The sequence below is a fragment of the Episyrphus balteatus genome, chromosome 2, assembly GCF_945859705.1.
Source record: "Episyrphus balteatus chromosome 2, idEpiBalt1.1, whole genome shotgun sequence".
NCBI lineage: Eukaryota > Metazoa > Arthropoda > Insecta > Diptera > Syrphidae > Episyrphus > Episyrphus balteatus.
In genome coordinates, this window is record NC_079135.1 from 68,401,022 (window position 1) to 68,426,438 (window position 25,417).

At 32.2% G+C, this 25,417-nt stretch overlaps 2 protein-coding genes and 1 long non-coding RNA gene across 5 annotated transcripts; 1 reads left to right on the forward strand and 2 right to left on the reverse strand.

Moving 5' to 3' along the window:
- Positions 1 to 581: 581 nt before the first annotated feature.
- On the reverse strand, positions 582 to 9,267 carry LOC129909132 (RILP-like protein homolog). The gene is made up of 5 exons (XM_055986104.1): positions 8,608 to 9,267; positions 8,214 to 8,522; positions 1,811 to 2,202; positions 1,660 to 1,755; positions 582 to 1,592 (listed from the first exon to the last, which is right to left on the reverse strand). The coding sequence occupies exons 1-5, from the start codon at positions 8,911 to 8,913 to the stop codon at positions 1,478 to 1,480; spliced, it is 1,218 nt and encodes a 405-aa protein (XP_055842079.1). The 5' UTR covers positions 8,914 to 9,267; the 3' UTR covers positions 582 to 1,477.
- A 3,964-nt stretch (positions 9,268 to 13,231) lies between these two features.
- LOC129908522 (zinc finger FYVE domain-containing protein 1-like) lies at positions 13,232 to 24,507 on the forward strand. 3 transcript variants are annotated; one of them, XM_055985084.1, is made up of 9 exons: positions 13,232 to 13,419; positions 20,783 to 21,211; positions 21,278 to 21,488; positions 21,579 to 22,024; positions 22,083 to 22,246; positions 22,309 to 22,507; positions 23,666 to 23,858; positions 23,933 to 24,073; positions 24,138 to 24,507. In XM_055985084.1, exons 1-9 carry the CDS (start codon positions 13,342 to 13,344, stop codon positions 24,446 to 24,448), a joined length of 2,172 nt encoding a protein of 723 aa, XP_055841059.1. In that variant the 5' UTR covers positions 13,232 to 13,341; the 3' UTR covers positions 24,449 to 24,507. The 3 variants fall into 3 exon arrangements, with proteins under 3 accessions (XP_055841059.1, XP_055841060.1, XP_055841061.1); XM_055985085.1 differs by having other exon boundaries at positions 23,975 to 24,073; XM_055985086.1 differs by lacking the exon at positions 13,232 to 13,419 and adding an exon at positions 18,012 to 18,566.
- Positions 13,803 to 14,382, reverse strand: LOC129908523 (uncharacterized). The gene is made up of 2 exons (XR_008771292.1): positions 14,092 to 14,382; positions 13,803 to 14,036 (listed from the first exon to the last, which is right to left on the reverse strand). It is a non-coding gene; the product is annotated as an uncharacterized LOC129908523 (long non-coding RNA).
- Positions 24,508 to 25,417: the final 910 nt, after the last annotated feature.

Genomic DNA, 25,417 nt, shown 5'->3' on the forward strand with positions numbered 1-25,417 from the left:
TTTAAATAAATGTTGGATTTTTTGTACTTATAATTTTATAACTTGTAAACTTGTTTGTAATTATTTTGTTTTTATATTGTGCATGTGGGAGGTTGTATTTTTTGTCTACTAACCACTAACATGCACTTATGATGAGCCTCTGATTGTAGTTAAAAGCTTGTTCTAAGCTTACTACATCAAAGAATCTGAAGTGAAAAAAAAAAAAAAAAAAGATACGAATTTGTTTCTATGTATATCTAGAAAATCAAAATGCTTCAAATGTGCGCTATTTTAATAAGGAATGATAATTGGAATTAACAACTGAGAGCGTGGTGAGTAATGCCAATGAAATTAACCAAAAAGCAGGTTTAGATACGATTTTGTCAATGTCTCCATCTGAATTGTGTCTCATCAAACATTGCGGGACAGCCAATGACGTCTGGACGAAACTCAAGTATCACTCTTAAAGACCGCCTCGAAAAACCAACTGAATACCTACACTGGCTAATATGTTTCAAACTTCTCACTCAACTTAAAGGTGAAATGGAAAAAGGAAAAAAAATAGAGGCAATGGCCGATAAGAGATAGAAAAAATGGGTGTCAGCGAAGACCTTTATAACACTTGTCATACGGCAGATAATTTAAAGCTTTGTCGGTGCGAATCATCGGAGGCCGATGACTTGTAGGATTGGCCGTGTGAAGAAAGAAAAAATAAATAGGACTCCACTCAAAGAGAAGGACGAAAGAGAATGCAGTTGTTTTAAGCAAGTAGTGTGAAGTCGAGCTAAATTTTGCCTATCATTTTAATTAATAAACTTTTAATGTATTTTACCACTACATATTTTTACTTAAACGATTTATATTAATAAAAGATCTAGTTCGTTTACATAAATATTTTTAAGTTATTGTTTTCAAAAAAAGAGAAGAGTTAATGAGATCTAAATAAATAAAAAGTAATAAAAAAAAATACTATCATATCCTTTCCATTTCAATTAATATCTACTTACTAATTTATTCCTTCTAGAAAACTGTTAACGACCTAAAATTGTTTCTTTTTCTATTGTTTTAACTCGTTTTTGTTTTTGTATTTTTTTAATTTGTTCATTCTAAGAAATTTCTATCAAAAATTTGAGCTTTAAACACTCTCAGACTAGATGTTAATACGATAAGTTAAAATGTGTGTTTTTTGTTTTGTAAGGTTTGTATATTATTAATTTTTTTTTTTTTGTTTGTTTTGTTTTTACTTTAACATTAAATTTATGTATAGACGTTAATATAGAATAAATAAAAATATAATTTTGAAAATTAGTGCTTGTTTTTTGGTTCTTCGGGTTTAAAATATAAATAAAATATAATACTATTCTGATGGTAGAAGTTAATATTTAGATTAGGTATAGAGAGAAAGGATCTATCAAATCCTTCTGTATTGCGCGAAACGATCTTATGGTTCACGTTTTTTTTATTGAGTTTGTTTCTAAACATAGTCACCTGGGTTTGTTTACAAACGCGCATTATTGTTGGTTGTGGGTGTGGCAGATAGAGCCATTTTAGAAAGTGAAGCTAAGGAACGCTTTGGATTCATACCATCAGGTTCATAAAATAGCTTTCTGAAACTGATTATGGAAATGTATGTATTTAGTTAAGTGTGTTTGTTATTTTTTTTTATATTAATCAACTTACAATTTTCGAATTCCGGATTCGGATGATTTTTTCCAGGGTGCATCATCTGGTTCATAGGGAAGCGGTCCTTGTACTGGGGCATCATATCCTAGGGGTCTAAAAATGTTTCATTAATAATAATATAAAAAAATATGTATATTTTTAAACATACGGTTCACACTGATCCTCTTTTTTCTCATCTTCTTCTTCCTCTTCAGGTTCTCTTATACTCTCATCTGGTTTTAAAGTTTTCAACTCTTCGTTGAGATTATCAATTGTGGTGAGTAACTCATCACGTTCATTCATTATTTCCTTGAGCTCTGAAGTTGTGTAACGTGGTCTATTTGGATCATTGTCGTCTTGTGATTTGACCAAATCTTCATTTTCTTTTTCAGCAATTCCCAAGCGTTTGCGTAGTTGCATGATGTCACGATGTTGATCTTGTAATTGAGCCAAGAAATCTGCACGTTCTTCGCAAAGAGTTTTAACTTGATTTTGAAGCTGTTTATGACGACGGCGTGTCTCACGGCCAGAATTCTTTAATCGGTCCATTTGTATGTTTAACTATAAAAATTTTAAGACAATATTTAAAGACAATATTTATATTTATGTATTTGGAAGCAATCGTGTATTAAACAAGAAAAGAAAAAAATCAATAGGAGACTACAAACACGCTTGAGTGCAAAAGAAACGTGTGTAAACGCATATTTTTATATTAGGGGTGTTTTTTCGCATAGCTATCCGCAGTAAGATTTCCCAAATATTAACACTGAACAAAAGTTGATATGCACGCACCAAGAGAAAGGAAAACTTATACACTTCGTCAAAATTCTATCCGCAGCTTGGTTTAGATTCTTATCGGCAGCTGCGTGTTTTTTTTTGTAATGCATGTAAATGCCAACTGCGGGCACGGATAGCAATGCCCAAAAAAACAGCTATTGATTTTTATACGAAGTGAGTGCAATTCGCTTACAATAATCTATTTATTTAATTAAGCTATTCGGTATTATCTTTAATTTTGGTTTAACATTATGTAATGTAGGTGAAGATTGTTAAAGTAAATACCTTTGAATAATAAAATGAATTTGGAAGGTTAAAAAAAAATAAAGGTGATCCTAACACTACAGCGAAGCTGCAATTACTAAAAACTTGCTTCTCTAGGATTTGAAAGCATGTTAACTCACAGAATCAACAATTTAGGGAGACTTGCCCAATTGTCGAATTAAGATAAGATCAAGTGTCTGATGTTTTTTTCTGAGAGCATTTGATCTCCAAAATAAAACATGACACAATATTATGATGCAAACAAGAGATGAATACAATATGCTGTGAACTTTAGCACACAGCAACGAAGTTTCAAACATTGTATGAGAATTTTTTGACAATAGCTGATAAGGATAATGCCCAAAAATACATGGGAAAAAACCAGCATCGTTTACAATGAGCTGATAAAGGAGAATGATTATAAATAAATGAGAAAAAACCCAGCATCGATTAGAATTAGACATATGTATATATATGGCTTGAGGTGGCATCAATCGTAGATAGCAAATATTACTTTTTTTTTTTCAAAAATCATTCCCGGAACATGCTGTGACGACTCTTAATCTCAAATTATAGTGTTTTTTGTTTCTGACAAAACTATTTTAAGGGAAGTCCGAAGTCTTAATTGAATTTCTGTGAGTAAAGAAAGCATCGAAAGATCCCATTGCATTGTCATTGTTATTGCACTTCATTTTGTAACTTTAAACTTCCGAATCCATGATCGATGACACTGATGGTTATTACTTTTTTTGAGAGACTTCCTAGAGAGGTGTACAAATACAAGAAGAGAAATTTCATGAAATGTGTCATGTACAAGTGATTTTGCAAAGCTTGTGAAATTATTGGAAATAGGCTGCGAGATTCGCAATCCTATTTGAAAACATCTTGCTGAATACAATACATCAGGTTGAATACAAATTTATGGATTTTTAGCATAGTGTTAGCGTATAAATTTAGATTGTTCTAGTAATTTTTTTAGCATTCATTACCGTTGCTAACTTAGGAAAGTTAAACTACGAAAGAAAACTATGTATTTATTTTTATTATAAATAAATAAAATAAATGGAAAAGTAATGACCTTGTATTTTGTTATTATATGAAAGGAACGGCAACAAGATGCGAGCAAATTAAGAAAAGCGTTTACAGTTTGGGTTGCAAAATGTATTTTCCGTCGTCCCAAAAAAGCCGACGGAAAATACATTTTCCAACACAAACTATTATATACAAATTTAAAATTAGTTACTATGAAAAAATTTTAAAGTTTTCAAAACTTGAGAAGGAAAAATATTTTTAAAAAATGGAAGTTAATTTGGATTTTCAATAAAGAAATAGTGAAAGAGAAAAAATTTAAACTTATCAAGGAAACGATATTTAGTTTGAAATGAATTTGCATCAGGAAAACAAATAAATATATTTTTAGCAAAAAGTAATAGTTCAATTGAAAATATTCTTTCCACAGTATAGAATTTGTGTGTCAAATCGAATAAAAACATAAAAATACAATACAATGTCTATTTGAAAATTTGTCCTGATTCATTTTCCTGATCGCTATAACCGGCTCTTATTTTGTGAAGCTAATATTAAAGGTAAAACTCGTTGTGACAGTGTTTTCTTTTTAACGGGGCCTTGAGAGAAAAGAGTTTTCGAATTCAAAACATTGCATACAATAAAGATAATGTATAAAGAGAAGCGGTAAACATAAAATCACTTTGCATGTAAACAAAAAACATTTCATTCCGTCGCTGAAAAATTTTCTCTTGAAGACATTTATCGTATAGGCTTTCGAATAAACATACAGATATGGGCAATTCCATGGTAACTCACGTTACATTCACAAAAATTTCCAACACATAAATAATTTTTTTTTTTTCAATTTTAATGTAAATTGATACGAAGTTACTATCCATGAATGGAGCATAACTATTACTTTCATAATTAACTAAAAAAATTGTCTTTATTTTTAACATTTGCTTGGGAAAAATAAAATCTTGATGGTAACTCACGTTACAAAAATCGGACACGAATTTTAAGAGTCCGACAGTATGAAGTTTTTATGTGATAATTAAGAATCTTAATTTGTTTTCAATGAAGATTCCATACATACAAAATTACAAGCTTTTAATATACCAAACATTTTTTCAATATTTCGAGGAAAAATTTTTAAATATTTAGGTAACTCACGTTACATTATTTTGGTAACTCATGTTACCTGCGATTTGTGGTTCCAAAAGTAAAGAAAAGATGCATTTTCACTCAAGTTTTTTTTTAATCGAATAGTGTGTAACGAAGCTTGCTTAAATGTTAACTTATTTTAGCACTCATTAGGGGATATTGTCATCGTCACTATTAGACTCATCATATTTTCAGTTTGCTTGTTTTTCCGTCATTTTCATGTGAAATTCTTCTGTTGTTGTCAAGCTTATGCTATAAAAATGCTTTAAGATTATTAAACTCCCTGAATTTTATGTCTATCCATAAGGGAATACAACAAAAAATATTTTTTTGCAACTTGCATAAAGAGTTGCCGTTTGTAAATAGTAATTTTCTAATAAAAAAAGTAAAAAAGACTGCATAATTTGTTCAAAATTCGTGTCCACTTTTTCATGGAATTACCCATATATAGAAGAAAAAAATATATTTTTTTTTTATTATTTAAAAAAGTTTTTTTTACATTTTTACATTTTAATTTTTTGCATGATAAGAATTTGTATCGTTTTTCCGAGAGGAATATGGTGGAAAAAAACTGAAGTCTAAAATTCAATTTCCAGGATGGCTTTGAACAATAAATTATTACGGACTCCAACAATTTAGTCTTTTGAAGCTCAATGAGCTTTAATTTTTGTTTTATACAAAATATATACAGGGTGTCCCACAGTCACCGCCCCAAATGAAAACCATGGATTCCTGAGGTCATTTTAAGTCGAAAAACTTAAGAGGTAATTTTCTCGTTTTCGTCCCGTTTTCGAGTTACCACGGTTTTTATGATTTTTGTTCTCTTGTCCTTTAACTGGCCTTATCTTTGCCAAACTACGTTTGATTTGAAAGATTTTTTTTACAACCAATCAAGAATTTATTACAGTTTAAGTTTGTCTCAAAACTGTTTTTTCTGCGGACAACCGTTTCACCACAATTTTGCATCAAACACAATTTTCTTCGTTTTTTAACTTGTTTTTTACACTTTCATATCATTTAAGTCAAAAAAACACGTTAATGAGTATCAATTTTTTGTGCTTTTTATTAAAGCCCAGTTTATTTCCATAAAAAAAATAAGTTTTATTTCATAAAAAAGGCTACTGAAAGTAATTAAAAAAAAAGAGTGTGTGTACACATGTACACGCGACTGAAGTTATACTTCTCACTCAGTATATGTTAATGAATTTCATTTTATATTTTTAATTTCTATTATGAAGTAATTAATCCACACTTAGTTTTTTTACATTTTTATCAAGTGAACAATAAATTAATTCTTTCATCCTCCTTGAGTCCATGTAGTTTTCAATTTATTCTGTGAAAGTTACTCATGTTGTGCGGTTCAGAACGTACGGTATATGGTTAACGAAAGTAAATGAATTGCGCATAAAATGTGCGATATGGTAATTTTATGAGAATTGTGTGTGCTTCAGCACTAGTAGTAGCAATATGGAACTTGCAGGGTTGCTACAAAGCTCAAAAGTTAGCTGAGCTCAGTTCACAGATGTTTGGTTCTTGTTATTAGTGGAATTATTTTAACAGATGGATATTTTTATAAATAAAACAGATAATTTTTCGTGATCTTTTTTCTTGGTTTTTTTAATAGTAAATATGTTTCTATTTTTTTAGTAAAATATTTCTTTTTTTATCATACAAAAAAATTCCGGTACAATCCGGTTTTTCGACTTTTTTTAAAATTCCGAGAAAATCGCCTTTGAAAGTTGGGGTAAAATTTTTTTTCGAAAAATCCCCGAATCTTTGAACGCTCCTAGAAGCTAAACCGCTTGAGAGCAATTTTTGGGAGTGATGCCAAATGATAGCTTGTGTCATGGGCCTACGCTTTGCACATTGTCAGATTTTTCAAAAATCGCCTTCCATGTTAAAACGCCACATCATGCTTATTTTTTCAGAATCGTGCCTATTTTTTTTTTACTTTTAAGTTCTCCCGGTTTGAGAACGCGTGGACCTACAGGGATGAGAGTTGTACCCAAATGTAGGTTAGAGCCTCCGCTACATTTTGGCATCAAAATTTTTTTTTTCATTTTCTTCAAAATTCCGAGATATAGGCGTCGGAATTTGGGGGCGCTCACTTTCAGCTCAGCTCAAATGAGCTGAGCTATGGTACCTAGATCAGTGAGCTAGCTCAAATTTGAGCTGAGCTGTGAGCTGAGCTGAAATGTGAGCTTTTTGCAACCCTGGCAACTTGCCACATGGGAATTACCACATGCAACTTGTCACATGCAACTTGCCACACGCAACTTGCCACATACAACTTGCCACATGCAACTTGCCACATAAAACATGGAACTTGCAACGTGTTGTGTGTTTTATGTTTGCCGTACTGCGGCGTACTGCATTTTTAAATACTAAAGTACTGCCTACTCTAAAGGTGAAACGACAGCCCTGCTACCGAGGGTGATCGCGTCATAATCCCTTTGACATTCTTGTCAAAAAGTAAATTTTCATACTCACCCTCCCATAAGAAGTATAACTTCAAAAACATAAACAAACTGAGTGAATAAAAAAAAAAATTATTTATAAATAAAAAATTAATTTAAATGAATTAAAAACTTTTTCTGAGCTTTATATATTTGTTCTTCTTAACCACAATAGCTCAGAAAAAGTTGAATTTTTTTTTCTATGGAACATGATTTTCAGAAAAATTCGCTTCGAGATCGCCGAAAATTCGATTTTTCAATTGAAAGGAATTCGACATAATATGTAATTATAAGTTATAATTGTTTTTTTTGCATGTATCACACATAGTTTTACATTTGTCAATATTCAAAAAAAAGGCGGTTTGTGTTGCAACATTCCCTAAATCTCTGTTATCTGATTGTTTATGAGCCTAATAACTTTATACGTCGGACAGTTAACTGACTGTTTATTAGAAGATGAAAAAATCGGCTCTTAAAATCATTTAAGCTTATCTTCAACGTATTTGCTGAATGAAAAATAAATAGATAATACATATATTGGTAGGCTGATAAATCAATTGTATTGTGCTGTGCGCATGGCGGGTTGAGGTAGATTTCTGTTTCAAAAGATCATTTCGTTCAGAGAATGAAGAAATTATAAAAGAATCACATACTAAAAATCATTATTTAGGTAATTATTTACTTTTTTTTTTTTTTAATCGATACAAATTTTTAGGGGGAGCAATTGACCGCCCTGCCACTACCTGGGTACGACCTTGACTACCCCCAGTCTTTTTTTTAAATATGACTAAAAGTTAAACATAATAATTAAAATGCAATTACCATTTCTATTGCGAATTGAATTAAAAAAAATATATTGTGCAATCAATTATTCAATTAAACAGATACTAACTACACACTTACATTTTCAATGTCCAAATATTTCTCCTGTAATTCTCGATCTCGTTTCTTCAACTCATCACGTTGTTTGTAAATCTGCTCCTTCAGGCGCTGCAGAACTTGTGTATCGGACAAAGTCGTTGTTAGCTCATTGTTTGTTACCGACATGAAACTTTCGGTTAAACTGGCACCGAGACCAGATGATTGTGCAGACGCTGACTGAAGATCTTGTGTCTGTTTAACTAAGCGCTTATTTTCTTCCTGAAGACTGCTAACCAATTCAACCAGCTCATTGGTTTCTCCGCGCCATTGTTCTTCAATAACTTCCAATTCCTTAGAAAATTTCATTAAAAATTTAATTATACCCACAAAAAAATACATAACTTTTTTTTTATCAATTTTCTTTTAAATAATTTACCTTATCAAATCTTTTTCGAAATTCTGCCTTCTCATTTTTTTCACTTTCCAACTGTGATATTTTGTCAGTCAATTCTTGAATAGCGGCATTTTCTCGTTCATTTTTCGTTGCCAAAGCCTCCAACAGTTCGAGTGTATTAATTATTTTTGGCATCAACCCTGTGACAGCTTCTGGACCAAATTGATCGATAATTTTTTCATATTCTTTGCCAATATCTGAAGCTAAATCATAGACATCAACGACTCCAATGTCGTCAACTGCGTCCAAAACCATTTCGCCCATTTCATTGAGATGAAATCCTGGCATCAGGGTTTGTTTCCACCTAATCGAGTTAATTTTGACTAAAACTTCTCTTTTTTTTCAACAAAAAATTTGCTTGAAGAACGGAATTTTTTTTTTTTATTTTGTGTACAATAGTTTTTTTTCTTTCCTACGTTTTTTTTTATGCAGTCCGAATGCGCGTGGGAATTTTATGGGTTTTTCACGATGAAAAACTTCTCAGTTTAAATGTTATTTAATAGAATTATATTATTTAGATGTTAAAGGATATATTTAAATATTTTTTTGCTTTTAAAATGTTTAATTTATACCTGAGAAGAGAGTTTTTAAAAATAACTTTCGATACCGCAGTAACAAATTGTTGACAGCAGCTCGCAGATGACTAATTAATTAATTTGGGTATTGCCAGAGCAGTACTTTTTCTTTTTTGAAATTTCGAACATAAGGCTGGCTTACATCGAATGCAGTGTTTATATGCCGAATCAAATGATGCAGTCAACGCTGGGGTTTCGAAATTGAATGTGTGCGAACAACAAAAAGTACCATTTTATAATTATAGGGTTTTCAAATGGTTAAAATATCAATTTATATTGTTATCTAAAGTGATCATATTCCAATAGAAAAATCCTTATCGACTTTAGCCGTGCTACATATCGTGCTGCTAAAATCGACTCGTGAAAAGTCGGCATAACTTTATTACTGGTGATTACCATTTTTGAACGTCTCTTAAATTCATTTTCTTCCGTAAATAGAGCAAATTTTTTTTAATTCAAAATTTATGAGTTTGCGCTAAATTTTAGCCGAGATAAAATTCCCATACAAGTTATCGATAATTTGTATGGGATCCGTTTTAGCTCAAGCCTGGTACGCTGCTCGCGCTAAATTTTAGCTGAGATAAAATTCCCAACTAACATTTCAGCTTCGGTTAAGGTATTACAAAAGCTACATTTCAGCTTCTTTAAAACTTTAGTAAGGTTGTTGGGCATTGAAAAAGGAGAATGTTATACAAGTTTGACACACTATAAGCATCTTAAACGAAGCTTTACCGAAGCTCTACCGAAGCTTTGAGATTTGACAGATAGCTCCGGAAGAGCTTGTATAGCTCTTTAATACATGTCTTATCGAAATTTAAAAAAAAACTACAAAAACAAAAAAGAATTCTTTTTTAACTGGTTTTAAATCATGAATTTTATCTTTTGATCTGATATTATATATAACATTCCATTAGTTTTTAGTATATCTATTAATAATAATTTTAAAAGTATATCATTTTTTTACCACACCCAGGAATCGAACTTCGTATCTGCTTGGTGGTAGTCCATCACTCTACCCACTCGGCCATCCTAGTATATTCAATAATGAAATCAAAAACTTAATCTGTTCAAATAGCAGAAATGTCAAAGCAAAAAATGTCCGAGCTAAATTATTCAATGTCAAAACCAAAAAGTGTCCGAGCTAGATTACCTATTCAATATCAAAACCAAAAATCAAATAAAAACTTGGTAATTTCTGTAAAGCCTCTATAAAATCACTAATTTAGCTTATCCGAAAAACAAGCTTTCTTCGTTTAAGTTTCTTTAACAGTATTTAAACAACTTATTAGAAGTTATTAAACAAGTCCGAGCTTCTATAAGCGATTAAATTCTGAAGCAAGCTCAATACAAGCTGTATACAAAGCAGAACCTGCGAGATCTCAATTTATAGAAGCTGTTGTGCTAGTTGGGTTCCCATACAAGTTATCGATAACTTGTATGGGATCCATTTTATCTCGGCTAAAATTTTTCGATAATTTGTATGGGAGCTAAAATTTAGCGCGAGCTGCGTACCAGGCTTCAGATAAAATTTTTCGATAATTTGTATGGGAGCTAAAATTTAGCGCGAGCTGCGTACCAGGCTTAAGTGCCTGGCTACACGGTGATTTTTCAATCGCCTAAGCAGTGAGTTTGTAGGCAAGAGGGATGAGGAGTGAAGGGGGGAGATGCTCACGAAGGGAACTGAATTTTCTGAGGGTAGTACAGTTCCATTGCTAAATTTTTCCTCTTTTTGACGTTTGTTCCTAGAAAATGTAAAAGTGGAACGTGATTGGGCACAACAGTGTGTAGCCACCGCATGTGATTTTTCAATCGATTGAAAAATCACTGTGTAGCCAGGCACTAAGAAAGTATGATTTTGAACAAAATTTCCTTTATTTTGAAGATTTGTCGTTTGTTATTGGTGACCTTTTTGTATTTAAAGCCTGGTACGCTGCTCGCGCTGAATTTTAGCCAAGATAAAATTCCCATACAAGTTATCGATAATTTGTATGTTACTCATTTTAGCTCGGCTAAAATTTTTCGATAATTTGTATGGGAGCTAAAATTTAGCGCGAGCAGCGTACCAGGCTTAAGCCTGATAAAATTCCAATACAAGTTATCGATAATTTGTATCGGACTCATTTTATCCCGGCTAAAATTTTTCGATAATTTGTATGGGAGCTAAAATTTAGCTGAGATAAAATTCTCATACAAGTTATCGATAATTTGTATGGGAGCTAAAATTTAGCTGAGATAAAATTCTCATACAAGTTATCGATAATTTGTATGGGATCCATTTTAGCTGAGATAAAATTTTTCGATAATTTATATGGGAGCTAAAATTTAGCGCGAGCAGCGTACCAGGCTTTAAGCCTGATAAAATTCCCATACAAGTTATCGATGATTTGTATGGGACTCATTTTAGCTCGGCTAAAATTTTTCGATAATTTGTATGGGAGCTAAAATTTAGCGCGAGCAGCGTACCATCAGGCTTTAAGCCTGGTACGCTGCTCGCGCTAAATTTTAGCTGAGATAAAATTCCCATACAAGTTATCGATAACTTGTATGGGATCCATTTTATCTCGGCTAAAAATTTTCGATAATTTGTATGGGAACTAAAATTTAGCGCGAGTAGCGTACCAGGCTTAAACGAAAAATTGGATAGTTTTCACTCATTTGTCATTTACTTTTTACTATCCTGTGCATTTTTCTTGACTAAACGAGCAGTGTTGACGGTTGTTTCACTTTTAATTCATTTATTTCTTGCTTTAAGCCTGGTCGACTCGATGATATTTTTTCGTTAGCATTTTCGTTGTCGACTATGGAGACTTGAGAATTTTTCGTTTCGCATCAGCAGCGTACAAGGCTTGAAAAACGAAAAGCAAAACGAAATTTTTCGTTCAAGATTTCGTTAACGAAATTTTGTATGGAAAAATTCGTTTCGCATCAGCAGCGTACCAGGCTTTTAACTTGAGAGATTTTAATATACAGAAGTGGTTGTGTTAGTGCCTGGCTACACAGTGATTTTTCAATCGATTGAAAAATCACATGCGGTGGCTACACACTGTTGTGACCTATCACGTTCCACTTTTACATTTTCTAGGAACAAACGCCCTCAGAAAATTCAGTTCCCTTCGTTATCATCTTCCCCCTTCACTCCTCATCCCTCTTGTCTACAAACTCACTGCTTAGGCGATTGAAAAATCACTTTGCACTTAGTTGGGTTGGGCTTTTACAAGGTGAAAATATTTTGCATCTGAAGCCTGGTACGCTGCTCGCGCTAAATTTTAGCTGAGATAAAATTCTCATACAAGTTATCGATAATTTGTATGGGATCCATTTTAGCTGAGATAAAATTTTTCGATAATTTGTATGGGAGCTAAAATTTAGCGCGAGCAGCGTACCAGGCTTGATGAAAAAATAGAAGAAGAGAACGAAAGTCAATTTTCTACACCTAATATTTACAAAGTTTTAAAATTTTCCATTCCCCTCGCTCTTCTGCAAGTTATACCCTTCACCATCAGAAGTTGTACAAAATGTTCAAATTTCTTAACGTATGAACACTCACAATAAAAACCAAATGACTGATTTTGTACTAATGTAAGCGCAACATTAAAAACATAGAATAATTGGAATTCCAAATGCATCCCGTCATTTTTTTTTTGCCTCTACTGTATGCTATGAATTTTGACATTGCATATTTTTGTACCGTTTCGTGCTGTCATTTGTCAACAATCGCAAATTTTGTTCGTGTTTCTTGTGCATTTTAACGCAAAACGCACGCATTCTTGAATATTTTTGCAATATATTTTTAATTCTTTACACGTTCGTTTATCGTTTTGCTTTGCTCGTTGTTATCTTTATCTGAATCATTTACAAAAAGTTTTCAATTCAGAAAAACAGAACTTGTCCAATATTTCCCAAATTTTTTGTTTGTTCGCAAAAATAAAAACGTCTCAAAGTGAAAAGTAAAAAAAAAAAACAAGCTTTGTTTTTTTTCCCGATTGGGTGTGCCAAGAACCCAAGTTGATTTTTTTTTCCCTTCTGTATGTTATCGCATGCAACTTACGGATTTTAGATAATTTTCCAATAAATCTAATTAGCTAATTTGCTTGTTTTCAATTGAAATAAGTAATTTGTTGTTTAAAAAATATCAAAAGTGATGTTAAAAATTGATACAAACGTGGAAAACAAAAACCCCTCCATCATGGAACCAATGGAATCGCTGACTTTCGTCAAGGTAAGTTTTGTGATTTATTTTTATTTTTTCTCTACCACCACCCGCAGTCTCTAGAGTATAATTGTTAGTGGAATGTTTGTGTTGCGATGCGATTGCTTTCCGAATTGCATACGTTTGCATCTGGTTGGAAAAAAACTTCATAAATTTGTTAGTATTTAGGACAAGGCATCTGGAGAAAAATTCCCCGTCCTTAAATTTATTTCCTTTCATTGTCCATTACTTAAAAATATCAGAAAATGTTATTTTTAAAATTAAAATAAATTGCAGGTTTGTTTTTTAACAAAAGACAACAACAAATATGTGAAAAATATTGTTTTGTTGTTGTTTTACGTTTGTTTTTTTCAAGGCAATTGACTTGAGCTCAATAAAAAAAATCATGTAAATAAATGATAAGCATTTTTTAATTATTCATTTCTATAAAAATAAATAAATTGGAAACGCAATTGAATTGAAAATGATCGGAATATGTCGCACGAACTTGTAGGTGCTCATATTATCAATTGTGCGTATTAACTCATCAAAGCAGAACAATTCACGATTTGATTCGAGTTGTATATAATCTTATCAACATCAAATACCTATGTAAGCAAATTTCCGTTGTTATGAAGCCAACTCTTCTGAGGAAAACCAGAATAAGTTTAAACAAGCTAGAAATAACAGCAACACTCATACTTATTTACTAAGGAGGATCAGAGCCTTTAGGCAGGTCTACAATCCATTGTAGATTCGTGCCTCAACCAACAAGCTCTTCAAGCTAGATCTCTAATTGGCCAACTGCTTCTATTTTCTCTTGCCAAGTTGATCGAGGACGTCTTACGTCCTCTGGGTTGAATTTGAAAATTTTCCGCGTCAGAGTTTTTTTGTTAATTTTTCGAAAAAGACAAGATTTTTAGATCCGGTTTTTTGTTTTTGTTCAAAAACAAATAAGAGCAACGAATTTCAAAAACTTAATTAGTAGGTACTTAATTACATAAAATTTTGAAAAAAATTAGTTTGAAATTTTTGTAGATTTATATACATATATATATTGATTTAATTTTTTTTTTTTTTTCAAATTAAGTCAACTTTTTTTTTTAAATTGCCCCTCCCCGCTAAACGAAGTGGAATAGACCCCCCTCCCATACGACCGAACCTACACGCTCTAGCTTTTTGGAACATTGCTCCTGAATCACCCTATATTTTACTTCCAAAAAGCATGTACATTTTCAGGGGCGTTGTGAACCCTCAAGATATTTTTTGATCGGGCTGAGATTTGTTAGGCCCATTTCACACATAGCCGGTGACCATCTAACCGGCCCGGGTAGCCTGTTTTTCTTCATACGTTTTTAATTTAATAGTGTGAAGCGTCCATAACAACGTGTATCTAGCAACCGGCTATCCGGGCCGTTTACCCGATTATGTGTGAAATGGGCCGTATGCTCTTTTTGGAGGACTAATGGCACCCGTCCCTGGTATGTACAATAAGAAAAAAAGTGAAGTTTAACTCCACCCTATTGTATTTTTCTTATCCAATCACCATCAGTGCAGGCGGGACCAAAAATGCAAGGTCTTTTCATCCGCTTACGTCAAAGTCAAAGTCCATGGAACTTTCTATGAGTGGCAACTGCATCGAGGAAACTTTCTCTTTTCAATATGATAGTTTCAAACCAATTGCTCTATAAATGTACAAAGCTTGAGTACAATTCTCACATCTGGGAAGAAGCTTCAATAATAAAAAAAAGTATTACGTTTGTTCTCAAAACGACACAAAAACGACTCGCCCTGGAGGCCAAAATTTAGGCTTTTGTAAAGCAATTATCGTGTCATGGGAAAGAAGGGCGAATTTTAGGAAAATTGCAGCTCCTAGCGCATGTCGGTTTCTTGTTGTAAGGGTTAAAGTTTTCGCTTATTTTATCATAACTTTTACAAAAAGTGTTCAGCTAAAATTGCTATACCCTACACTTACGAGCAAAAGTATGTGTATCGAACGGAGAGTTCATCAACTCTCGTTCGATGTTTTTTGATAGTTGAACAGAGCTACTGTGTGCTCTTAGTACTTGTCCTTAGACTTGTGCTAAAACAGTATGGATCACTCCATTTTAATATTCTTTTCACCTCAGTTCACGTTAATTTGTATTTTTGTTTGCACGTTCAGTCCTAAAAGAGAAGCAGTTCGCACTATTTGATAGTGAAAATGTTACAAATTTCACATGATTAGTTTGATTTTCAAGTCAAATATAATATAAATAAATTACCATTTTTGTTACAAAAATAACGGTTTAAAAAAAATACATATATGGATTTTTCTAATCAAATAACCATAACAAATATAATTATGAACAAAAATTGTAAATTTTAACTGTCACTTAAAAGTGTGACTCAAAGAGTTAATAGCTTGAACATTTAACTTTAAATTGAGCGCAAAAGCATACAAAACAATTGCATTATTCGCCCTATCCTTCGGTATTACCAAAAATGTACTAATTAAAGTTAAAACAAGTATAATGCATTAGGAGACAATATAAGCGTTCAATGTCGGTTTGTGTTTATTGGTTTGCCGTTAATAGTGAATTCTGACACAATTAGGTTTATTAGGTCTCCAGTAGAAGCAGTTTAGGTCCATCTAAGCTAGGGTGCTATTATAACTCGTGAGTCAAACGTTCGACTGAAGTCGAACTATTTTGCCAGAATACGTGTCACATAATATTCCGATAAGAAAACTACGACGTCCGCATCATAATATGTCAATATAATTTTTAAAACTCAGAATCGCTTATAAACCTAAACATTTTGACTCACCAATTTTACAAGCGAAAGTCATAATAAGGTTCCCAATCATTCGTTACAAAATTTTACAGACGGTTCATAGAAACTAGAGAGTGTGTGTGAAGACAAAAAACTGGACCTCCGCTTTGATTTTTCTCCGAGCATTGCCTAAATTGATTATTTTTGGGGAACAGGTGCAATTGCTATAAAAGCGAATATACTGTTCGTTTTTTTTTTCAATTTTTTAAAATTGTCTTTAGACTAGGGAAAAAAAAACATTTCCATTTGAGCTTTATCACTTCGTGACGTAAATTTATAATCGTAAGTACTCCTCTAGTTTCATCAGCCAGACAGAAATATGGGATTGTTCTATGACACACATTCTTGATTGCATTTCAGCTGATTGAGTTGTGGAAATATTAAAACATTCATACATGCTTGTTGTTTATCAGACCACAACATTTATACCACGTAGTTATAATTAAAATAAATTGTTTGTTTTTTTATAATGTCACCACAACTAATATTTCAAAATATTCTAACAAAAAAGGAGTCATACTCGTTGAGACGATCATTAAGGTTGTAATCCGTTGAAAACCTTTGTATGAAAGCACGTTCATATATTAGGTGCGTTCCTTTGGAAGTATTTATCTACTTTTTAGTACTTAAAACTACTTTGAACTACTTTGCTATACTGAAAAAGTAGTTCAAAGCAGCTTTAAGTACTAAAAAGTAGATAAATATTTCCAAAGGAACGCAGCTATTAAAACAATTTGATCGAAGTATCTCAAGTATATGTCTGATTATATTTTTATTAGGGAATGCTCAAGCATCTACTTTTAGAAAAAACGTTTTCTTACTATTTTAGCAAACACGTTTTTTTAAGTTCTTACCGACCTTGATAGATATGAGCAGTAAGTCCGTATTAGGAGTCGCAATGACTCCGGATTACTTTAAAATTATATAAGGCGTGTTTTTTCTACAACTCAGTAGCTACTCATTTTTCATTTTATTCGCAAAACAATAATAAAAATTACACAAGTAAGTATTTGTTTTTATTGTTTTTTCGAATAAAATAAAAAAATGAGTAGCTACTGAGTTGTAGAAAAAACACGCCTTATATAATTTTAAATTTAATTAATTTAAAAAAAAAAATACATACATATATGTATTTTTTCCCTAAGCATACATAATTTTGATTTCGACCAAATTCTGGCATACATTTTTCATTTCTTCAAACAGTTTTGAATTCCTTTTTTTTTTTTGTTTCTTGAAAAATATAATAGGCGTGTTTTTTCTACAACTCAGTAACTACTCATTTTTTTATTTTATTCGAAAAACTACTTGTGTAATTTTTATTATTGTTACATGAATAAAATGAAAAATACGTAGCTACTGCGTTGTAGAAAAAACATGCCTAATATAAAACAAATCCGGAATGTGTTTTCCACCACTTAAGTAGTTATTTATATACATTTTAAACAAAATCATTGATGTGGCTTATAAGAAGAATTACACATTTAACAACAAATGTTTTTTTTTTTTGTTTGCATATTGTACTGAAAGTACCTACTACTTTGAAATTTGTTAAACTGCAACACTGGCTATCAGGTTCTTTAAAGTTCTACAACTCTCTCGAGAGCAAGAAAGTTACAATTTGTAATGCAGAAAATACCTATTTTTCAGAGATTTTCATGTGACTATTCAATAATTTATACTCTTAGGTATAACTTACACACATGCTTCAAAATAAATTAAAACAAAAGTATGCGAACGAACTCAATGTAAACAAAGAGAGATATACCCCTTTAATTTGAACTTGAATGTTATTTATATAAAAGAAGCTTGCTCTTCTGCAATCACTCGTTTTTACTCCGTAAATTATGATCAAGTATGCACCGTTATCATCTTCATTAAAAATTGAATTCTTCAAGATTAAAAAAAAAACGCATTCTTATGAGTAACTCTCAAGTAAACATTCTTCTTCCAATCGCAAAAAAGCTCACCCCACGATAATTAAGGGAAAAATAAGCTAGATTGCTTCAATGTGGCTGTGATCGTGCTCCTCGAAGAGCAAAAATCTGTGTTTTATTTGTTAAAGTCTGTTAAAAATCAATTTTTTATTCTATAACTAGAAGTTTTAGTTTATTGCACCGACAAAACATCTGATTGGTCAATAATGCTTTTTTAACATGTGTTTTATTTGTTTATCAATTTGAGAGATCATTTAATTAAAGTATCGGCACTGAAACAGCATTCTGCGTTTGCAGCAATGATGCGGCAATAAAAAAGCGAAAGCTTGCTACACAACCGAACAAAGACTAAATCGATCGTGAGTGTGAAAATTCTCATAAGGAAGTCAACACACCTTTGCAATGGCTTTTCTCATTCCAATATCAGAGGTATGATTTAAATCAAAAAATTGTAGTGACGTCGGTGATTTTATAAAAAAATATATTTTTTTTAAACAACAACAATAAAAAAGATAAGAACATGACTGTCTGTTGACATCTCAATGCATCTTTGTTTGGAACTGACGCGCAAAAGCTTTGCCTCTTATATTGAATTTAAAAAAAAAAAATTTCTGTACACACATATAGGCGGGTATTATATAGGCTAACGTTTTATTAAATCTCAGAAGTGTACATTGTCAGCTGTTAAGACGAAATAATTTATGCAACATGACATGCATTGAATTGTAAAACAATTATTAATTAATTAGAAAGTTACAAATTTAAACCTGATAAATTAGTTTGGATACACAAATATTGATAAATGACTCATTTCTTAAGAGCTATGATCTTGAATAGCAGCTAGACAATGTATTCAACAGACAAATTTTGTAATTGCAATCTAAAAGATGAAATATTCCATTGAATCTTGTGACGTTATGCCGGTCCCATGTGTTCTTCTAATGATTTAAACCCCGCAAATGCCTCCCTCCTTACAAAAAAAAAAAATTGCGGATATCCTACACACAAGAAATGTACATGTACATACCTATACATAGTAGAACCAAAAATGTTTTTTGAGGTTAAAAACATTCGTTCTTTGGTTCATCTCTATGACGTAGAGAAGAATAGTCATATAGAGCACCAATTTACAAGAACATATAAAATAAGTACATATATATTCCAGACAAACCGCACAATTATTTTTCATACTTTTACTTATGCACCTCACTCCTTCAAAATCTTAATTTGTATGATGGAATACAAGGTGGCCCAATATCTCAAAATAACTCTTATATTTACTACTACCAATGATGTAACTTTCATGCTTTTATCACAAAGTGCACGATTGAGCTGTTTTTTAATGCTAAGCCGCCTCAATAATATAATTTTAATATAAATCAAAGTTAAAATAAAAAAATTACTGGTTAAAAAAAAAAGTGAAATTTTTGTTTGAAAAATCAAACTTTCGAAAACAGGGCATTGATTTTTTTTTTAAAGTTTAAGGTGTTGATTAGTAATTTCTACAAAATGGCATACCTACATGTTTTGTAAAAAATTAGTTTTTAAAAAAACGCCTCTAACTCTATTTTGAATTTTTGTTCTTCTAAAAATGCATAAAAGAATACAAACGTCATATTGGAAATCAATTTGATTTTAGATGTTGTTTTTTCCTTCGAAAAACGAATTTCATGTATTTTCTCATCTACCTCCATCGTTTTAAATGACTAAAATCATAAATCTTTCTGCGACAAAAAAGCATAAAAGTAACTTGTTAAATAAGGACTAAAATTAACAGACTGAAACCAGGAGCCTTTTACAGAGCTTACTACACCAACTATATCATTGATCTAAAAATCAATAGTTGAGCCCGATTGAACGTCGGGAAATAGTTGTTATGGTCTAAATAGTGAAAATGTTAAAAAAGAGCTTTGAGAAGTCCAACAGGCCGCACCAATTAATGTTTAAAGCTGTTGATATAGCTTATGTAACTGATGTAGTAAGCTGTGTGTGCTTGACTGAAAATAATTGAATTTAAAATTGTATCAATATTTGTTATTAGACTATGTATAAGCCGCTGGTCGAAAGAATTTTGTTCATAATCCACTCAACTCAGCCATCTCAATTGTTTTTGGTTTCATTATTTATAACAATTTTGTCACTAATTCTAAGATTTTCGTCAACAGACTCTATATTGGACTCTAAATACTTTGTAGTAGCCCATAATTAGAGGTTAACTAAGTTAAGCAAAGAATTCATTTTGAATTTTATTTATATTTTTTAAATGTTTAAACTCCTAGCCCCTGTTTCACAGTGGAAGTTGAAAACCCGCACTTATTTTAAATTTCAGTTAAACAATTTAGTAGGTTTCACCGTTTCGTTTGAACCCTCATCTGCCGATCTACTAAATCTGATACAAATTGTAAAACAATTTTGATTTGAAAATATGTTTTCTGTTGTTTTAATAAGGTTACACTAAACCAGATAGTAACCCGTACCGAAAGGTATGGAAAAGTTAAAGTAATCTAGATGTTTCATTGGTGAAACTAAAGCAACCTAAAGAGCTAAACCAAAGAAGAAAACCCTTCAACATCATAATAATATATTTTCTTCAATTCTCTTCTTAAATTATTTAACTAACAGCCATTTTTGTTTTTCTCTTTTAGGACGAAGCTATGAGGCCTGATCTAGTAAATGGTACTGATTTTAGATCAATACCATTTATTAACACCGTCTCAGAAAATCCATATGATTCATCAGACTACAATCTCCGTCGTTCATTTCTCCTTATGGACGAACAAGAAAATCTACAAGTTGCAACACCAGAATTATTTTGCAAAAAACTTCGTTGTTCAGATACCGATAAGATCAAAGTAATTTCAATTTTTGGAAACACAGGCGATGGAAAATCCCACACAATGAACCATGCGTTTTTTTGTGGTGAAGAAGTTTTCAAGACATCATCGGAACAGAACTCTTGCACCATAGGAGTTTACGCTGCCATGCAACATCAACTTGGTGCTCTTTGCTTGGATACCGAAGGACTATTAGGTACTACAGCAAAAAGCAACCGGCGAATGAGAATGTTACTTAAGGTTTGAATTGCCTTTAACTTATATGCTGTTTATACCTCTTAAGTACTTGTTTTCAATCTTATTTAGATATTAGCTATATCGGATATTGTAGTTTATCGAACACGTTCTGAACGTCTACACAGTGATATGTTCGATTTTTTGGGAACAGCTTCAAAGGCATTCTGTTCGCATTTTGCACAAGCTCTACAGTCATTAGCCATCCCAGGGACAGCTCAAGCTCTAGGACCAGCAGTTATTGTTTTTCACGAAACAAGACACACAAAACCATTGGACAGTTGTGAGTATAAAACAAGTCTTGATAGTCTCGCAATCATATAATGTATAGCATTTGTTACTTTAATATTTATTTTCTTAATTAATTTTCTAGCTGTTGAAGAAAGTGCTGAAGACAAACTTCGTCAAGGATTTGCTCGACAAAATATTGAAACAAATGCATTCAGCTCACTTCGTTATGTTGGAATTAAAACGCCCGATGATCGTACAACTGACTTTACGAAAATAATCGCAGCAATTCAAATGGAAATCGAAAACACTGCCGTTCGATCGCCTCGTCAGCCCAGTGTAGTCTTTAAGGCAATGAAAGCTCTCAATTTAAAATTCTCAGGTGAAATTGTCGAAAAGGCAATCAATCCGTTTCCAGAGCAGTATTTTACATGTACAGTTCATTGTGAGTCGTGCAGTCGACGGTGTCAACGTTCTATGGGTCATGTTGTTGATGGAGAGAATCATCAAAATACAGCTCCCTGTAATTATCAACATCAGTTTGAAAATAAAGTTCTTTTGTGTCAGCAGTGTTACAAGAATGGAAGAGAAGTAATTAAACATAAAACAAATATTTAAATTCTTAATGCTTATTTACTTTTTCTATTAGGTTGTTGTGATAATGGGTTCTCAGGGACACAACGAAAATTCCTTGTTTGGTTATGCTAAATATGCTTGGAAAGGATCAATCATTGAGTGTCCAAACTGTGGTGAGATTTACAGAGAGCGTCAATACTGGTATGGTAATAAACCACCAGAGGCTATGGCTGTTAGGTATTTAATTTATTTTAAAGCAAAAAAGTTCAATATACTAACATCAATATTTTGCATATTAGGTCAGAAATTGTTCATGTGTGGAAAGGAGGTAATGTGCCTGTCAAAGGACCTGTACACTCTGCACAAATGGTACTTGATGGAGTCTCATATCTAGCAGAAGCAATAAGCAGTATAGGCTCAAAACCGACAAAAGTCTTAAGCGACTTGCTTGCCGATACCGTGGCACCGAGCTATTGGAAACCAAATGCTGAAATTACAGTAAGTGGGATGGTTAATCAAAATGTATTTGTAGCTCCTACTTTCAAAGTCATACGCCCTTATTGGGATTTTTTTTGTCGATCTATAGACGACTTTTATCGATAGTCGATCATTTTTTCGATCTTTTTCGCTTACAATTTCGCTATCCACTCAAATCAAGTTCATAAATCACAATAGCAAATATCTTTGTACAAAGAGATAAAAAATATTAATATATATTTATCGCATCGAAAGATGAACGACATTTGCAATAAGGGACATAGTTTAAACTTCAGCTCAGCTGAATCTTAAACTCAGTTAAATTTTTGATTTAACACGTCCGGTTTCACAGCGAACTTCGTTTAACCAGGGGTTTTTCGTTTTGACGATGCTTTGATCTCCGTAACCTAAATAATCACTATCTTCGCAGACGATAAAGTTTTTTCTTCCTTTCCGTAACTAAATTATTATTACGATTGTACTTTGGCGAGTATTAGACGATAGCTAAAAAGGTATTGTCCTGAGTAAATTTGTAAACAGAATTAATCCTATTTGTGAATTTTGTTAATTCATAGAAACTGTGTATTTAAATAAGCACAAATAAAAAAGTCTATTAAAGATGAAGGAACAGTTAAAAAAAAATTATTGCAATATTATATTAACATTTTTTTCATATCCAGGTGGAGATTTATATTCCAAAGTTAAACATATCGCTCATTTACTTAAACACTGTCATAACTCAAAAAACTGTTTGTTCAGATAACGAGTTTTAAAACTGGTATCGATCTTTTTTTTAGGTATGTAAAAAGTTAGTTTCTAAAACAAAACCAGTGATCTTTCTCCGTCAATTTTTAATGTTAAGAAATGAGTTTTTGCAGGATTAAAGATTTTTTGTTCCAATAACTTCTGCATTAATAACTCAAAACTCGTGATTTAGTACTTCATTAACCCCAAAGTATGCAATTTTATGATGACAGAAGAGACGATATCGATTGAATTACGGAGAGCAAATCAAAGACGATTAAGTTTTCGATGATCGTTTTGATAATTACGGAATGAACCCCATTCTTGGACTTTGTATTCCCATGATCTAATCTTAAGTTTATTGTAGCACTATAAAAAGCCCCATTTATAAAGCATTTCTATAAACTAACTTAAAAAAAAAATCCGTTTTTGCAGCACTGTCATGAATGCAGAAAAAATTTTGAAAAGACTGGACTGCGCAAACATCACTGTCGTGGATGCGGTGAAGGTTTTTGCAACGCCTGCAGCCAACATAAATTACCAGTTCCAGCTCGAGGTTGGAACGATCCAGTACGCGTTTGCAACGACTGCCGACAAGAGCTTAGCAAAAACCAAGACGCGGTCCGAGGTAAGTCACCTTTTCCATTTGAATGTTTTAAATAGGTACTCACAGTAGAAATTTTCATTAATAAAAAACTTCAGAAAAACCAAGAGATCACTTATGTTATACTACTAATAATACAGGGCCGCCCAATGAAGATGGGGACATTTTTGTGAGAAAATATAGTGAAACAATCTACAATACAATAAGTAGTGTCACATCTGTACTTGAGTACCCTAAAGGCAAGCATAACTTATAAAATTGTTTTGAATGTTTTTTAAAAAATATCTAAACAAATTACCACAGATCTTATCAAAGATACAGCTCGCCCTTCTTATTGGGTACCTGATTCCGAATCACCAGCCTGTTCAATTTGCAAAGTTCAGTTTGGAACTGCCGAAGAACTGCTGAAGAGCGCCATGACACCGACCAAAAATGATTCTAGCCGCTCGTCAAAGGAAGTTGGTGACTGCTGGCGCCATCATTGTCGGGCATGTGGACAAGCAGTTTGTGGGAATTGCTCGGCAACTCGTCGACCCGTCCCTGAACGGGGATGGAATTCTGATGTTCGTGTCTGTGATGCATGTTCTTGTGAAGGAAAGTCAAAGTTTGATTAGATTTTTGTTCAACCCTTTCTTTTTTAAATTATAATATGTTTATCCATTTGGAATAGTAATTCTATTGATATGTTAAGGTTTCATTTTCTGGAGGAGAAGCGCATTCATTTTTGTTGTTTTGTTATTTCTGAAAGTATGCTAAAATGTGATATTGAATAAATAATTTAAAAAAAAATAAAACCGTAAGCAATTGCACTAAAACTACAAAACAAAATACAAATAATATGTGAGAAGAAAATGAGTTAAATATTAAATAATAAACTTTTAAGCACGTCGTTTGTGCGATTTTTAAAAAAAACTACCATTATTTTATTTTTTAAATTTTATATACTTTATTTGAAATTTAAAATAAACAATTAGTTATTTCACTTAGTAATTTTTTTTTTGTTTTTTTCAAGGAAACAAAATGTATAAAAGCGGCATAAAATCGTGATTGTATCGGAATGTATTATGGTAATCAATATTGTGCTTGACGTAAGTGTTTTTGAATATTTTATTTGATTTGATATTTTCTGCGGTCAACGAAAACCCAGATTTTAGTTACATATTAGAGATTATCGGAAATCTTAGGGAACATTCAAGTACCCAATTTTTTAGGAAAGCTAATATTTCCAGGGAAATTTTTGTTCCTGGGAATACACAATATTATTTTGTTTGCCAGCTTATGATTTCCAAGAAAAACAACTTGGTACTTGAAAAAGCCTTCCACGCATGCATTGCCAAAAAAAAACTTCTACAGGATCCATCCTTGTGGAAGATATCTACATCGAGTATCCGTATCTTCCCTAAAAATCACTCCACACTTTTATTTCTGTTATCACAAACTGCGTTATTGCCCGCTACTGTCGATCATCTCTCATGGAGATTTTGAAACAATTTTACTTTTACCTCTTTTGAGCATGGGACACAGAGATATTCAGCCCGATTCGGAATGAAAACTCGCGAGGAAATGTGTTCGAGACGATGGCT

Excerpts from the sequence above, each read along its gene's own strand:
- LOC129908522 (XM_055985084.1), top strand. The coding sequence starts at position 13,342 with ATGTTAAAAATTGATACAAACGTGGAAAACAAAAACCCCTCCATCATG. Across the intron at positions 21,489-21,578 it reads CACAAAACCATTGGACAGTT|CTGTTGAAGAAAGTGCTGAA; the intron begins GTGAGTATAAAA and ends TTAATTTTCTAG. Across the intron at positions 22,508-23,665 it reads AACCAAATGCTGAAATTACA|CACTGTCATGAATGCAGAAA; the intron begins GTAAGTGGGATG and ends CCGTTTTTGCAG.
- LOC129909132 (XM_055986104.1), bottom strand. The coding sequence starts at position 8,913 with ATGCCAGGATTTCATCTCAATGAAATGGGCGAAATGGTTTTGGACGCA. Across the intron at positions 8,523-8,607 it reads TTCGAAAAAGATTTGATAAG|GAATTGGAAGTTATTGAAGA; the intron begins GTAAATTATTTA and ends AAATTTTCTAAG. Across the intron at positions 2,203-8,213 it reads AATATTTGGACATTGAAAAT|TTAAACATACAAATGGACCG; the intron begins GTAAGTGTGTAG and ends AAATTTTTATAG.